This window comes from Hippocampus guttulatus, chromosome 13, assembly GCF_054856545.1.
Source record: "Hippocampus guttulatus isolate MCC_2025c chromosome 13, RoL_Hgut_1.0, whole genome shotgun sequence".
In the NCBI taxonomy this organism is placed as follows: Eukaryota; Metazoa; Chordata; class Actinopteri; order Syngnathiformes; family Syngnathidae; genus Hippocampus; species Hippocampus guttulatus.
In genome coordinates this window covers 11,820,799-11,836,508 of record NC_141273.1, presented here as the reverse complement: position 1 = coordinate 11,836,508, position 15,710 = coordinate 11,820,799, and the positions used below count along the sequence as shown (strand labels likewise).

General features: G+C 43.2%; 2 protein-coding genes across 3 annotated transcripts; one reads left to right on the top strand and one right to left on the bottom strand.

Moving 5' to 3' along the window:
- Window positions 1-44: 44 nt before the first annotated feature.
- On the bottom strand, window positions 45-12,415 carry rlf (RLF zinc finger). Its single transcript, XM_086127220.1, has 8 exons — window positions 12,196-12,415; window positions 8,808-8,962; window positions 7,194-7,275; window positions 6,337-6,472; window positions 6,027-6,229; window positions 5,761-5,897; window positions 5,536-5,677; window positions 45-4,914 (listed from the first exon to the last, which is right to left on the bottom strand). Exons 1-8 carry the CDS (start codon window positions 12,373-12,375, stop codon window positions 508-510), a joined length of 5,442 nt encoding a protein of 1,813 aa, XP_085983346.1. The 5' UTR covers window positions 12,376-12,415; the 3' UTR covers window positions 45-507.
- Window positions 6,381-15,336, top strand: znf593 (zinc finger protein 593). 2 transcript variants are annotated; one of them, XM_086127221.1, is made up of 5 exons: window positions 6,381-6,433; window positions 13,495-13,593; window positions 13,823-14,037; window positions 14,857-14,919; window positions 14,994-15,336. In XM_086127221.1, the coding sequence occupies exons 2-5, from the start codon at window positions 13,558-13,560 to the stop codon at window positions 15,118-15,120; spliced, it is 441 nt and encodes a 146-aa protein (XP_085983347.1). In that variant the 5' UTR covers window positions 6,381-6,433; window positions 13,495-13,557; the 3' UTR covers window positions 15,121-15,336. The 2 variants fall into 2 exon arrangements, with proteins under 2 accessions (XP_085983347.1, XP_085983348.1); XM_086127222.1 differs by lacking the exon at window positions 6,381-6,433 and having other exon boundaries at window positions 13,584-13,730.
- The last annotated feature ends 374 nt before the right edge of the window (window positions 15,337-15,710 follow it).

The following is a 15,710-nucleotide window of genomic DNA, read 5'->3' as shown; positions in this document are numbered from 1 at the left end:
TTCATAAAGTACAGTTAACAACAAAACTGTTCAGATCTCATGTCTGCCTGTCCTTTAGTTTATTCATTGAAGAACACTGTGATCATGGCATGAGAAAACAACACTTGATATAAATTTTCAGCTTTATTACAAAGTTACACAGGTACCTCACCTCCAAGCACTGCAAATATCACGCCTATTTCATACGGACTTTGTGCCAGGCAGTCACTCATTTAGATTTTTGTAGGAGGTACGTTACATTTTCACACAGGTAAAAGCCTCCTGTTACTAACCATTTCTAACAATCTGTGAAAATGTACATAGATCTTGAAGGGCTTATGTATATACGTGAGAAAATTCGATTTGGTAGGAATGGGGGGGGGGGTCATGGCTTTAATTGTGTTGCTGATTTGCGAGCCTTCCATTTCTCAACCTAAGTAACAAAAACACAGCATCACAAATTAAAAAAAAAAAATAAAATAAAAAGATTAACACTTAAAGTCCAACTCAATTTTAAAAGGTGCAATGTTAAACTTTGCTTCCCAGAAGCAGTTTGCTGTTGTTGGGTTCTGGAGGGAAGAGCTGAGGCAGGGTGGCCGTACACACTGGCTTGCCCAGGACCACCACGGGTCTGAGGTACTGAAGCTGCTTGATGGCCAAGTCGCCACACCCAGCAAGGGCTTTGTCCAGGATGGACTTCAAATTTCGGACAGAGGGGAAGTCCGCAGTTGTACCGCGGGATTTGTGAAGCATCGGATGACTGCGTCTGCTTCGCGTGAACGAGATTCCCAGCCGCTTGTTTTCCTTGACTGAACAACTGCGCCGGAAGGAGTCTCGCCGTTTGGCGATGAGCGTCTTTTTGTCATTTGGCGCGGTGTCTTGAATGAACTTGAGGAAGGAAACCTCAAAGCCGACTGGCTTGTATGTGGTAATGTCAAAAGGGTGTGGTGGGGGGCCGAGAGGCTGAGGGTCGATCACGTTTGATGGCTGTACGGCGATCTCATTCTTTCGCTTGAGAGGCTGCCGTACAGGCAGAGGAACTTTACTGTCTTTTGAAGCATCCTGAAGGCCCTCCTCTGCCGTAAAGATTACAGAGCATGGGGGCGAGAGATTGATAGTAAAGGGGCGAAGGAGAGGTTTGATCTGTTCCAAGTTGAGCAATTTTTCGACTTGTTTGTGACCATTCGGCGTTGTGACAACAGTATCGTCAGCGTGCGTGCCGGTACTCGGTTCTCCGTACAGCACGTCATCGGCACCGACGAGGACACCGTTTCTCTCTGCAGGGGGCAGTACTTCCTCCACAGGGAATCTCAGAGGATCTGAAAGAGCCTCCATTTGGGTTTCCGCCTTGGCGGAGTGCAGTTTTACCTGTCCATCCTGTTCCTGCGATGTCTCCGCCTTTGGCTGATACTCCATTTTGCAAACTCCATTCGGGTTCTCTTTTACTGCGACGGTTGGCCGAGCTGACTTCTTCTGAATCAACTCCTCCAGCTGCTCCGCATTGTAAAAGAGCTTCTCGGCATTATTTCGAAGGTAGCGATTTTTCATGTGGTGAACCGCTCTGTAGTGGCGGCTCAAGCTGTTTACGTACTTGAGGACAGAGTCACAGTTTTGAATCATGCACGGGTGGGCCACGCGTAAACAACGGTCTTGGCACATCTGTAAAGCCTCTTCATGCGATCTGAAAATATAAGCGTTGAAAGAGCTTTTCTTTTTAACAATCAACTTTTTTTCGTCTTTGCTGACATCGTCAACCTCATCCTCCGACTGGGCGGGTTGTTTCCGTTCATGCGTGGGCGATCCGGTTGAGGCGGGTGTGGCAGAGTTAGGGGGCGTTACGATAAGCTTCTTTTGGCATCCTGAAATGGACTTTTTGTGAGTGCTTTGGAGCCGTACCACCAAAGAGTCGTAGTACTCGCAATGTCGATACAGGGTGTGTTTTTTCAGTGCCTCGTTGTGGGTGAATACTTTAGTGCAGCCCTCATACTTGCACCGAATTAGCCCTGACATTTGAGAGTGCACAATGCGGGTGTGACGCGCCAGGCTGCTTTTGAGATGGTAGGAGGCGTTGCAGTTGACAAACTGGCATTTGTACTGGGGTTTCGGTTCGTCAGAGTTTGGGTAAGGGCTTTTCTTCACATTCTCCTTTTTGACTTCGGGATCGTGTTGCATTTCCTGTTCCAACAGGAGCTGAGAGCGCTTGTAATGGTGTGTGAGCTGAAGGTGGCGCACGAGGCCTCCCTGGGTGGAGAAGGCTGCGTCGCAGTTTTTGGCAACACAATGAAACGGTTTATTGAATTTATCTAGAATATAGCAGAGGTTACTTTTGGACACCAAACGCCTTGTTCTGACCGGAGGTGTAATCCCATCCTCGCCATCTCCCTTGTGGTCACTTTCTTCCTCTTGAATCTCGGCTAGATTTACAGCCAAGGATGAAGAACAAGTACTCGGGTTTTGTTTATTTTCACAGTTTTTTTTCACCCCGTGTTCCCAACTGGGTACATCTATCCTCACTGTCGGGTTCAAGCTCGGGTTTGTAGGTTGGGTAGATCTTTGACTAAATGCGTCCACCAAACTGACATGGAGGTTATGTGTCCGAATGTAATGGGTGCTCAATCCTTTCATTTCTCGGTGACTCTTGCTACACATATGACACTTAAAGGGCTTAAATGACGTGTCCTTAAAACAAGTCATTCTTTTGGCCTCTTCAAGCAGGCGTCCGTGCATATTAACGTAGTGGCGCAGCAGACTGTAGCTCCGCGCAGTCCTAAAGCTGCACTTTCCTATCTCGCAAGTGTAGGGTTTAGCATCGTCAAGCCTTTCGACCGCTCTTTCTTCTGTTACATTTCTTTTAGGCAGCCGGGAAGATGCTTTCGAAAGCAAAACCACAGGTTGTTTTTCGATAGCCTGGTGAAGGCATGCGTTTGCTCCTCCGACGGACCGAGGCGACTTATTTGGGACACTATGTGGCGACACGGAATTGAGATCCAGTCTACTTAGCCCTATGAGAATTTCCTGAAGGAGATCATTTTTTGCAAGGCTTGTTGTATAGTGGGGTGGGGTCGTCCATTCGTTTCCATCTTCTCCAGGTGAGCAGGGAGCCGAGAGCTGGTTTTCACCTTCTTCGTTGTCCGACTCCAGTTCAGTCTTCATCTTTTTGGACTTTGGACCCTGCTCCTTGTCATGTTTGTGATCTTTGCTCTCCAGTTTAAGGTGTTCTGGGTGGGCATGTTTCAGGTGCCTCTGGACATCTCGAGCTCGGGAGAAAGTCATACCGCACTTCTCAAAACCACAGGTGAACTTGCTTCCATCGAAACACATAGCCACCATGGTCACCACCGCTTCGGGCTTGGCGTCGCCAGCTGGTTGACAGGAGGAAACGCAATTCCCCGAGGAAGTTTGTTGGCCTTCTTCGATGGCACAATCTTCCGCATCATTTGGACTATGAACAAGGGACGCCCTTTCCAAATCAGCCTTGAAAATGGTCTCTTTCGCTTTCCTCTGAGCCTCAAAGTCCTTTTCAGAGAAAGCAATGTTGTGTGTGGATAGATGCTCAATGAATTCCCTTTTGGAAAAGTAGAATTTTTTACAGATGGAGGTTGGGCAGGTGAATGCAGCATCCCTGAAATGTTGTGCTTCGTGGTGATAAAGTTGTCCCAGGTCTGAGTAATTCACACAGCAGCCCTCAAGCTCGCACTGGTAGCTCAGCTGATAGCCATGGATCTGCTTGTGCAACACGAGCTCATTGGACGAACCAAAGCGAGCGCCGCAGCCCATCACCAGACACATGTACGGTTGCTGACAGTAGTGAGTTCTTCGATGTTTGTGGTGATGGTAAGCGGAGACAAAATGGCGCCGGCAGAAGGCGCACTTCTCCCGTTGCTCTCTCATCTGGTGAAAATGCTTTACGTTCTCATCGTCTTTATGTTCTGACTTTAAGTGCACGTACAAGTACTTGGAATGTTTAAAAACCCTGGAGCATCCGGTTCCAGGACAGAAATACTCCTCTCGGTTCTGCAGACTGAAGTGCTGGTTAATGTAATCGAATGTCACATGCTCGTTGTCCGCGCACTTGTCTTTGACAGTTTTGGCTTGCCGCACAATGTGCTGCAGGACTTCAGGATCGTGCGTCGACTCGTAACACAAAATTAAAGAAGGGTCAACGGTTATCTCACCGGGTTCAATCTCATCATCTTCAATCTTTATGTTGGTACTGCATTGAGGCGTTTCACTTTGGAGGTGATGTTTCATGTGAGGAAGAAGCTCCTTTCTGCTCCTAAAATTCTGCAGGCAAATCGGGCAGGGGTGTCTGTCGTCCATGACGTGTCTTTTGGAGTGGTGTATGATTTGAATGTCAGTGAAGGACCGTGTACAAATCCGACAACAGAGCTTGGCTCTCCTCACTCCTCCTTCTCCTCCTACCACGTGAGAAGGTTTCTGTTCAGGCTGCTTGTGAAGAAGACGACTTCCATTGACACAAGGCTTGTGCTCAGTTTCTTTTGCCAGTGTGTTGACTTGAAGCGTAGGTGGTTTCTCACTTTCTTCCTCTTCCCCTTCCGACTCAGGTTTCAACCCAAGAAGGGAGATACAGTGATACTTGAGGGCTTTCCAGTCCCAAAATTCCGGGTCAATGGGCCAGTGTGCCTTCAGCACGAGCAGCAGTTCACAGCGTAGCGAGTTGGGAATCAGGCCGCTTTCATTTTCGTATTTTTGGTCTGGGCACTGGTAGAGCTCCTGGAGGCGGTTTAAGACCTGCTGGCTGGGGCCAAGCAGGAACTCTGTGAGGAGGCAGGCCCGCCTGACTTCCAGATCATTGAGGAGGAGGCCAGACACCACCTTACAGATGCCGATTCTGCTTTCTGAGTCATCGTGTTTTGGGAGTTGTAGAGCTTTAACACACAGCTCCACTGAGGCAGCGGTGCTCACTGCCTCTGCCTGAAAAACGCAGAAATAGTTTAAAATAGTTTTCAGGAATAGCAATATCACAATCACAAAAGTTTACATTTTCAAAATGTTTGTGGCTTCTGAGAGTGACCTATGTTGCGCTCGAGAAACAAGTTTAGTTCACAATGCTTTGTTCGCCTGATAATAGTAACAAAACTTAATGTTGAGGCACTTTCAAGCAAATGCATACACACACTGTGAATCGAGTTACACAAGAATTTGTGCAGCGATTCAAACATGTTGTGTTCCCCTTCAGATTATCGTGGGTTTTAAACGTAGGCATCCAAAACATGCTCACTTCAAATCAAACTGCACTAATAAACTAACCACCAGGTAATGGGAGTGCACAAATGGAAAATATAACCTGACCTATTTAACAAATATGGTGCGTTTAATATCGCGCCATGACGGCGACAACATCGCAGCTATTTTAATATCGCGATTTTACCGTTATCGTTACATCCGTAAAACCGTAGATACTGTGACGCATTCCAATGTATTAATGAATCATCCCGCCATTGCTGTCACATGAATATGATACTATTTGCCGCGTTATCGTGTAATTCTGTAACCGACATTACTATGTAGACGGTGTGGAAACAGAAATCGTACCTCTGTCTGAATTAAACGGACCAGGTAAAGCAAATGTTGCACTGTTATGGCAATGGCACCCAGCTGAAGGCATCTTTCAAGAAGAGACATGAGAGAAGGGTCCAGCTTCCTCTGAAGCTTACTCCATAGTTGTATCAGCTCCCTATGGATAGAAGAAGGAGTTAATCAAAGTTTAATGAGCTAAGTAGCAACTTGATAAGCGCATCAATTTTCAGCAAGACTCACCAGGAATGATCAAGGCTGGGCTGCTGAAGCTGCTGCGTCAAGAAGGTCGTGCACAAGATGAAGCCCGTATTCTCCTCCCCCTCCATCTCCAAGTTTGTGGTAATCTCAAGAACATCCTTGCAGTCTTGCCTGGATATCTGTTCGGGAGTAAAGCATAATATTATGTGAGGAAGGAGACCAGAAAACACATTTTTGATGAGGAAAAGAATTGTGCTCGAAAAATAGGAGTGCATTAAGACAAATGAGAAGGAACAGCCAGCCTTTACCTCCATAATTGCTTCTTCATTGGGAAGCAGCTGGCAGAGCAAAGAGACGTATGTGTGACGAAATGTGGCTTGGTTGGAGATGGCGCTGCAGTCTGTGCAAGCTTTTGCCAGCACCACAGCCTTGGCCACCTCGCCCATCTTCTCCAAATGCTTCACGCGCATCTCCATGAAGCCCTCGCCCTCCAAGCTGATATAGGCGTCGACTACAAAAAGAATTAAATAATGCATTGATGAGTGAACTATTACAAAGACGACAATATGATGCGAACATTGAAGTTACTCCGGTTTAATACAAGTGTTTTCTTTTAACCTTCTTGTTGGATGGTAGGCTGGCCTGAGAGGAGAGCTGCGAGGATGGGATTGCTCCAGGCACCCCCCTCTCCTGTGATCTGCAGTAAGGCTTGAAGGTCTGTACTGCCGTACTGTAACAAGGTGTCATGTGCAATCTGAAAGAATTCAAAAGAAAACATTTTTGTTAAGAATAAACACAGACTGGGTGACTTGGCCTTGGCCTCAATAAAAGGGGGCCTAATTGCAAAGGAATGCGTCTTCCACTTCATAGCAAATAAACACAAATATTTTTATTGGGGCAGGGTACAAAGTTCATTTTTATAGTACTTTGTAGTTCTACGGTTGACAGTATCTCAATTACAGATTTTAGATGAGTTTAAATTTTGACTAAATATGGATAATTTGTACAAATCCAACTTTATTTGCAAAAGTGGCACATAATCATTACATACACAAAAATAACACTATGATCCAACAGAGCGTCCTTGGATCAAGTCTTTTTGGGGGGGCCCAAAAGCCATGTCGTGGTAGCCCTGCCAGAAAAATATAATACAATGAGCTGAAATGATTGCTTCACATGCAACATTTTCAGACTTATCATTGAAGCCTTTCAGAAAATATTACTCTTGAGCAGCTTTTTGTGTTACGGCTTATTTGTTTTAATACAGTATAAAATCGATGTGAATATTTAACATTTGACATTTTGTGGGCTTCACGTTTTTCAAGCCACTCCTTTGGCGCCAAAAAACGTGCACGGCATGGTGAAACGATCAATGATGATTGATCAATGGATATGTTGATTTCATCGTATTGATGACATGTGTACTTGGTCATCTTCGGTTCCTCTGAAGTCAACACGAATAGAAGTATTCTTACCTGAACAGATTGGTGGAATTGAACCCAGGCTTCATAAGGGATTTCATTATCCGGCACTGACAGAAACAGTTCAAAACAGCTTCTGCAGGACAAACAAAAAGATTGCTGGGGTAATTGATCAAAACTAACTCATACGATATCCACAGCTCTTGTTTATCATAATTGCTTGTTATTGCAATACCAGTGTAGCCCTTACTGCCGGAAATTCCTTGTGTGTTTTGCATACATGCCAATAACAGGATTCAGATTCTGATTGACATGTGCAATTATTTTCCGTGTCATTGTTTGTTGTGAGAGCTGCTAAACTGCATGTTACCGACACATTTTCTTTTGACACAGTTTGTTGTATTTGTTTATCTTTAGGAATGTGCATGCTTTCCCACAAAAACAGTGAACCCCTTCGAAGGTACAGCGCCACCCGGCTCCATTCCTTAAAATGGTCATAGAGAGCTCTCAGCAATAAACATGAATGTTGTCATGCGCCATGAGAATCCACTTATGATCGCATATTGATGATGTTACTCGAATGTTAAAAGCAAGTTAATACAGAAGTTATTTGGTTCGATCCTTATCATGCCATCCATATTTGCGCAATATATTTAATCATTGGAGGTATTACTTGCACATTTATTCATAGTGGCTTCTCCAAATCATACAGCTCAGCATTCCAATGATGAACTGTAGTTGTTTTTAGAGTAGACTATGGAAGATCTTGTTTGTTTCTATTGGCTCATGGCATATTCTAAAAATAAAATGAAACACTGTCCACATTAGATTATTTAAACTTGCGCAGAGGGTGTTGCTACTCTGAGAAGGCAGAGAGAGGACACTTCGAGTCAAGTGAGCGATACATGAGTGGTAAAAATAGAATAATTTGCTTTGGCGCTGGCCCCCATTAAGGTACCAACGCAAAATGGTGTCGCTGGTTGATCGACAAATTTGTGGGCTTCTGCCATCATGTCAGAGGCATCACAAAAGCTCCTTTCCCAAAGAGTTTCTGGGAAAGAGGCGCAATGGCACTGTCCCTGTGCCTTCCAGGCAGAAACACATCACTGGGTCCAAAGTCATTGGTGAAAAATTACTTTCAACATAAAAGAGCTTGGACAGTAAGTGATAAATCGGACTGGTCTGCCGCCATTGTGCCTTTGTTAAGCCTCTGATAGGGCAGCCACTGCTATCCGAAAGGTACAGGCAAACGACTGATTCCAACTCTGAAAGAAGCGCACAAGTTGATATTGGTTCAAAATGTGTTTAAGAAGAGTGTCTGTTGCAGGACCAACACACAACAAGAAACTAATTGGATCATACCTTCTCGAACTGCGCCGTACCATATGAAATCGAATCATAAGCCCACTGAATCAAAACAAATGATTCCACCTTAAAATCGAATCGTCCTTGCATCATATTGCACCCCAAATAGAGATACAGATCTAATTTCTTTCTTTTTTTAATTGGAGTGATGCAAAAATGGTAGACTCTAGATAGCATGCTAGGGACTACATGCAGCACAGTTAACGTGGAGGCAATTAATTAGCACCTAATTAAGTCCTATTCTTTTGTGGGATATTGCCAAAGGAGTACACAACACATTTTCATTGGAGCACTTGTACTCACAGAGCTAGCCTCTTCAAAACAAGAGTCACTTTGTCCGACTCCGCGGTGAGGTGCGAGCGGGCAGCTGCGAAGCAATTTATCGAAAGGCAGTAGACCTCCAGAAGTGGAAGACCATGGTCTATGGAGTTTCTGCTGCCAGCATAATGCATAAGTGCCTGGGGGAGGAAAAAAAATACACAGATACTTACATGACATTGGTTTTCCCCATTAGAACAATCATAAGCAGGTGAGATTTCTGAGGCGTTTCCTCATCAGGGAAAAGGGAGACGCTAGACTACACCTGATTGATCCCACTTGGCACTGTCTGGTTTGAGATGCTACTGATTAGGCCCAAGGGGATTGGCTTAGCGAGGGGAAAATAACCCATACAAACTGTCAAATACATAGCGAGTATTTTGAAGAATGAAATGGTCCATGGTTTAGGAATAAATGGTAAACAGATTTCAAACAGTTGGCCACACCGCTCCAACTGTAATTATGTATCATACTGATTCAGCAAAATCAATCAATCAATAACAGACCAATACTACTATCTAAGCTCCCGGTCAACTAAAAGCTCGGATATACAGTAATTGTAATGAATCATCAAAAATCTTGACATCCCCACATGGATTGCGGTTTTCTTTTCAAACAAATGCTGTATATGAACAAAGTCCATTTTTCCCCTCGCAGTGCCACTTTTTGTTTTTTTTAGAATATTGCCCTTTTTATTAAGAGTATAAAATACCTGCCTCGCCCAATATCAAGTACCCTCTCCGCTAAACGGCATTGCCAAAGAGTTGAGAGAGCGACAGACAGGTTTGTGACAGGTGTGACAGGTGTGACACTTGCGAACGCCTACACCTCAAATTCAAGTTTAACAAGTGCCAATTATTTGCTGCCAAGCAAGGTCATTCTCCACTGGTTGCACTTAACCAGGTCATACATCAATCGTGTTGTTTTCTAGATGAGAGAAGTCACGTATGTACCCAACAACTACACAGTTGGGTGGACTCTTCATTTTAGCCTGCACAAGCCTATAAATAACAATATAAATGTTTTGTTTACCATTAGACAAATCAAATGTATCAAACAAAGGAATCCCTCATTCTATGTTAAAGCTTACATGGGTGAGTCCACCAAATTGGTGCCACTTGCATCCCCAGGCAATTTACATTAGAATACATTTTTATAAAACATCCTCCATATTGCTATGTATTAGGTTTAAAGTTTACATTCAATAAACATAAATGCTGTATAATTCCTGTATTTGGTGACTTAATGCTAATAGTATTCGGCCTCAGGTAATTTAAAATAAAAAAAAGTGTCACCAGGACGTCACTAGAAGCAATTTTTTTGTATGTTTTGCGGGCTCTCCAAAAAGTGCAGTCGGTGTCGCCATTTACAATTCCCAATGTCAAGAAGTACATAGGGTTGCAAAAATGATATTTTTGTATTCAAAATACATATCCTGCTAATACCGGTAATCTTGAGAACTTTGGTCATAATGATCATGAGGTGAAATTCCCATAATTTTCCGTGGTATCCTCCTTGGTCGCTTCTAACTAAGTCTACTTTGGCTCAAATTCAGGACGGACAGTGCGATCTGACATCAATGTACCTTGACCTTAAAGTTGACCTTTAATTTCTTTGGAAGGTGTACTGGGCTCTTTTGTTACCATTCATATTATCCAGCTCTTCAATTTGTCATCAATTTTCCTCCTGCGGCCATGTCCCCAAACTGTTGGCTCCAGTCCCGCGTAGATATATTCACAGGAACATCAAGTTGCTGGGAGAGGGTCATGGCGCAACCACGAACATCAAATACACCGCGGAAATGATTAATTCACTTTAGTTGATTGAAAATATGCTCAAAAAGACATTTTTGGCACTCGGTGTTAGCTGGCTGTCAAAATCAAACTGATACACTTTCTTGTTTTGAGCAAATAATCATTAACTATGAATTTTATTCATTGGAATGAGGTTTGTATATAGTGCAGAAATATCATTTTCGTCAGTGCCTGTGTCACAATTGTTTTTCTCCCCAATGCCATTCTGTTGAACCACAAATCAGAGGCAATCTCCGATGTTCCTAGGTTAATTTTAACTACCGTATTGTTTCTTTTATCAAAGTCAAGTTATTTCTGACCATTGTGGATTTGTTTGCTTTCATTTACAGAGGGGTACGAAATAATTTTGTCCACATGGACATTACCTTTGAAAACCTACTGGTTCGACACTAAGGTTAAATTTTAACATTTGAAAATGTGTGCCGCCTACATCCCGCAGGATAGTGAGCTTGTCACCCTGAGACGCCTGAGTACCAGACAGACACCCTTGCACGCTGGGTATCCACGGGGAGCCTTGATTAATTCCCCACTGTCTATTTATGGCACATCCACAAGGGGGAACCTCCTAAAAGGATCTCAGCCTAGGAGATTTGAGTGTAATTACATTGGGACTACTTCCGACTAAGGTGATGCCTGAGTTGGAAAGAGGCTAGTTTGTGCAAAACAAGGCGTTGCAAGAAAGAAGTAGGATATACGAGATGCAAATTTAAATGTTGATTGTTGCGTTATGGTTAAATTTGACTCTACTTACAGTAGTATGCTAATATGATGTGAGGAACACAAAATTGCAAGCTGGTAGATGTGGTGTTTCTCCATGGTTCATAGTCAGGTGGCTTCATGGGCTCATGACCTCATTATTTTCTTTCTCTTGATTGAATACATTGATACGTTTCTCTTTCTCCATTGCAGGTACTGTACTTGTTTTTGTTTTTTTTGGCTGTGTCAAGGCACCCTCAAATCTCTGACTTCTGTTCTTTATGTTTGAAAAATAGAAACACTTTTACTTTGATATTCCAGTTTCAGATTCAAGATTCCCCCCGTTTTGTTCGGTTTAAGCACACAGTGGTTAATTTAAAATTAATTATAGAAACATGGGTTACTTTATTACCTGGAACAGCCTTAATGGACACACAATGAAAGATCTATACAAAAGAATATATTTTTAAATATCTTTAGGGGGAAAAAAAGTTTTCTTACAGTCAAATGTAATAAAGTGTCAGATTTGACCAGAGCAGTATTTGCATGTCTCAACGTGCAATTACGAATGCAGATCACAATACTGTAGTACGAGGGGTGTTGCTGAGCTTCCTCAAACACTCAATATTGATTTCAACAGAGCCAATAGTGAACCGCATTTAATTAATATTGTGCGATCATAATGTTAATTCTTTTAAACTCGCTGCTGGACGCCGAGTAGTATACGTTTATTCAGAAACGCGTTTTCTAATTACAAAAGGGGCGCAACCGATCCCAGAGCATCTCGACTATCTTCAGGAAAACAACCCAAACTGAGCCAGCGGTGTGCTAATGCTAGTATCAAGGATTCACGCACTCGTTACCTGACAAAAGTTGTCGCAGTAGTCCGCGGACGATGCCACGGACAATTCCTGTTGCCTAAGCCCGTCTTCGAATGCCCTCAGTGTGGCCAACAGGGTTTCCATTGCAACCAGCGTGTCCTCGGCCGTGTCCAGGCCCCGCTCGCTCCTTTCGTGATCAAGATCGACGTTCCGCTCCGCCATCTTCCCTCTCCTCCACGGCGCGTATGCACTAGGACAGTTTGACACCGCCTTCTTTTCTTCTTCTTTGTGTCTGATCGCGGTTTACAAATTGTCCTAGTGTATTACCGCCACTCATTGATCTGCAATGATTACTGCACTGTCTTTCAGACAACCAGAGGTCGCTAACATTTTGGAAATCGAGAGCAACAATTTGATCCAAACTTTAGAAAAAACAAATGTTTTTTCTCCCCCTCTCTCTCTCTCATTCTCTCTCTTGATTGTTGACATATTTAAACTCTACTTTACCATTTCACTTGTGTGCATTTGGTGCATACTCGGGCTTCGGTGTACTTTCTGGCTGAGTATAAGTACTGAGAGCCATCCTTCCATCTGTTAGATTGGGGCTCTTTGGCATATGAATAGATAGGTGACTTGAGCAAGGCTTGTGTCACTGTTACCGTTTCCTGGCTCTGCATCTTTGTATCTATCTGCATCCTGACATGTTTGCTTCAAATGATCAGTTCATCTGCAAACTGCAGAACCCTGACAACCATCCATCCATCTATTTTCAGAAAACCGCTTGATCCTCACTAGGGTCGCGGGGGGTGCTGGAGCCTATCCCAGCTGTCTTCGGGCAGTAGGCGGGGGACACCCTGAATCGGTTGCCAGCCAATCGCAGGGCACACAGAGACGAACAACCATCCACGCTCACATTCACACCTAGGGACAATTTAGAGCGTTCAATCAGCCTGCCATGCATGTTTTTGGAATGTGGGAGGAAACCGGAGTACCCAGAGAAAACCCACGCAGGCCCGGGGAGAACATGCAAACTCCACACAGGGAGGCCAGAGCTGGAATCAAACCTGGTACCTCTGCACTGTGAAGTTGACGTGCTAACCACTGGACTTACCGGGCCGCCCACCATGACAACCATCTTAATCATTTGACTCAAGTACAGTCCAGTCATAGATTAGAAGGCGATTTGTCAAGTCATTGACCTCCGTGTTATGGCGTTTTAAAGAATTATAAATTACATAAGAACAATGTTTCTTTATCTATATCTACACATATTATGTTTTTGGTGTTCATTATAGAAATAGAAATGCAAATTTATTTGTTTTGTTTTGTTTCATTTTTTAGAATCGGTGGCCGACGCCATCTACCGAAACGTCACACTCGCCCTTTCTTTCGACCCGGAAGTAAATGAGTCCACTCCTTCCAGTTGCACGTGTGAGGGGGGTAAGTAAACATGAAGATGATGACGCCAAAGAAAACGGGTTGAAACTGATATATTAGAAAGAAACAGACTTATATTTTACTTTTGTCGTGTCATAAAGAAAACGGCACAACTCGGCACAGCACTGAACGCAACTGAAGTAGGACTCGAGTCAAGTCATATGACTCGATTCCCCCACCTAAGCTATTACCTTTCAGCTATGTTACATTGTATCCATATTTGTCCTTCCAGCTCACCGGTCTAACCATGGGGAAGTCCAAACAAACGAAAAACCACAATAATGGCAAAAAGAAGAACATTGCAAAGACGTGGAAGACGAAGCGCCGGACAAAAGACTTAGATGAGATCCATTCAGATATGAAGCCTGAAATTGCTGCCAAACTACTTAATCAGGAAGTGGACTATGATGTGACGGGATGTGCACAGCACTACTGTTTACACTGCGCGTAAGTGGACAACTGCACTTATGCTCACTGTCGAGGTAGAGCTCAAGGACCTTCAATCCATTTTGGATAATGTTGAAGGAGACGTTTTTTTCATAATTTAAACTAGTTTGCAGGTGTCTCAACATCTCTGCGACATGCATTTTTCAAAACATGTTCTGAGGGATGGTTGGAAGACTATCATGGCATTTTCTGAAATCCGGATTGCCCCACGCTGCATACAGCAGCATTGCAACTTCTCTTAAACCTGATACAAATGTCAACTTTAAAGATGCCATGTCTACTCTGAAGGCAGGTCTTGTTAATGTGGTGCACAATTTGGTATCAGTCACAGTCGTATTTACAGTCAACTTGTGGCCTATTTGATTTTCAGGGGAGCAAAAAAGAGGTGTTTGAATTTCTCTCAATGCTTCATAGGGACATGCCTGCTAAACTCCATTGAAAATAGGTTTATTAGAGTTCGCTTAAATAATGTAACAAATGTAATTAATAACTAACAAAATGACTGACTTTTTACTATGTACAGTGCTGGAACATGTTCTTCATTCCAGTATGCTCATGGTGTATTAACTCTTGGTGGAAGGGTTAGAACAGTAGACTAGTGGTTTGCAACTCTGCTTCAAAGTTGAGAGTATCTTTGTGTATAGTACTCCGGTTTACTAACCGATTCCCAAAAATGTAGTCTTCTCTCGCCAAAAGTTGAGTGGGAGAGGCTCCAGCTCATCCAAAACCCTTTAATGACAAGTGCAATCAAAAATGGATGAATGGATTCTCGTGATTGTTCATTAGTAGTTGGTAATACGGTGACCTTTTGTCTTGCAGGAGATATTTTGTGGACATGAAATCATTGAAAGACCATTTCAAGACTAAAGTCCACAAAAGACGGTAAAGCTTCAATAGTTTTGTATGGATTGAAATATGCAGTATTTGGACCCTCCGCCTGGTTTTCGTCCATTTAGGTTGAAAGAGCTTAAGGAGGAACCGTACACGCAGGCAGAGGCAGAGAGAGCGGCTGGGATGGGCTCCTACATCCCTCCAAAGGTCATGGAGGTGAAGACGCAACCTGTGGAAGAAGATATGTGCTGAAAAGTTCCTTCTCCATGAAATGAACTTTACAAAACGCAGAAGTCAAAAATACACATGTTGCTAAATTGTGTTTTTACAGTCAGCTCATTCATAAGTGAACTGAATATTATCAGCATCACAAAAGTGTTGCCTTATTCTTGGTAATACACAGTGTAACTTATGTAAATATGGAGAGTGTGAAGTGGTAATAAACCAAGATAGATTGTCCTTACACAAGCCTGCTGTTCTCTGTAAAATGATTCGCACACGACACACATGCCAAGTTTGAACATGTTTCAGTGGGTTTTTTTTGTTTGTTTTTTTAAAAAGCAATTTATGCAGATTCCAATTCATTCAAAAAGTAATTAAAAGTCAGGTCAGTTATTTGAGTGCAACTGTTAAGAGTCTAACAGACGTTGGCTGGATGGCAATATGTCTGTCTCTTGAGCCAACCTGAAAATCACAGTAGTCTGTGACAACACACACAGATCAGGTGTATCTTTTTCAGTTATTAAACAATGTTTTGTTTGGGTTTTTTTTGTAAATCAGTTCAGAAGTCATCACTTAAGCTATTTTGAGTCAATCCAAGGTAGCTACTAAGCAACCGCGTG

What these genes read in the sequence shown, in the direction of transcription:
- rlf (XM_086127220.1), bottom strand. Translation starts at nt 12,375, where the DNA reads ATGGCGGAGCGGAACGTCGATCTTGATCACGAAAGGAGCGAGCGGGGC. An exon ending in ATGAAGAAGCAATTATGGAG is followed by an intron (nt 5,898 to 6,026) that starts GTAAAGGCTGGC and finishes ACTCCCGAACAG; the next exon opens with ATATCCAGGCAAGACTGCAA. An exon ending in TCCGTTTAATTCAGACAGAG is followed by an intron (nt 4,915 to 5,535) that starts GTACGATTTCTG and finishes TGCGTTTTTCAG; the next exon opens with GCAGAGGCAGTGAGCACCGC.
- znf593 (XM_086127221.1), top strand. Translation starts at nt 13,558, where the DNA reads ATGAGTCCACTCCTTCCAGTTGCACGTGTGAGGGGG. An exon ending in CACTACTGTTTACACTGCGC is followed by an intron (nt 14,038 to 14,856) that starts GTAAGTGGACAA and finishes TTTGTCTTGCAG; the next exon opens with GAGATATTTTGTGGACATGA. An exon ending in ACTAAAGTCCACAAAAGACG is followed by an intron (nt 14,920 to 14,993) that starts GTAAAGCTTCAA and finishes TCGTCCATTTAG; the next exon opens with GTTGAAAGAGCTTAAGGAGG.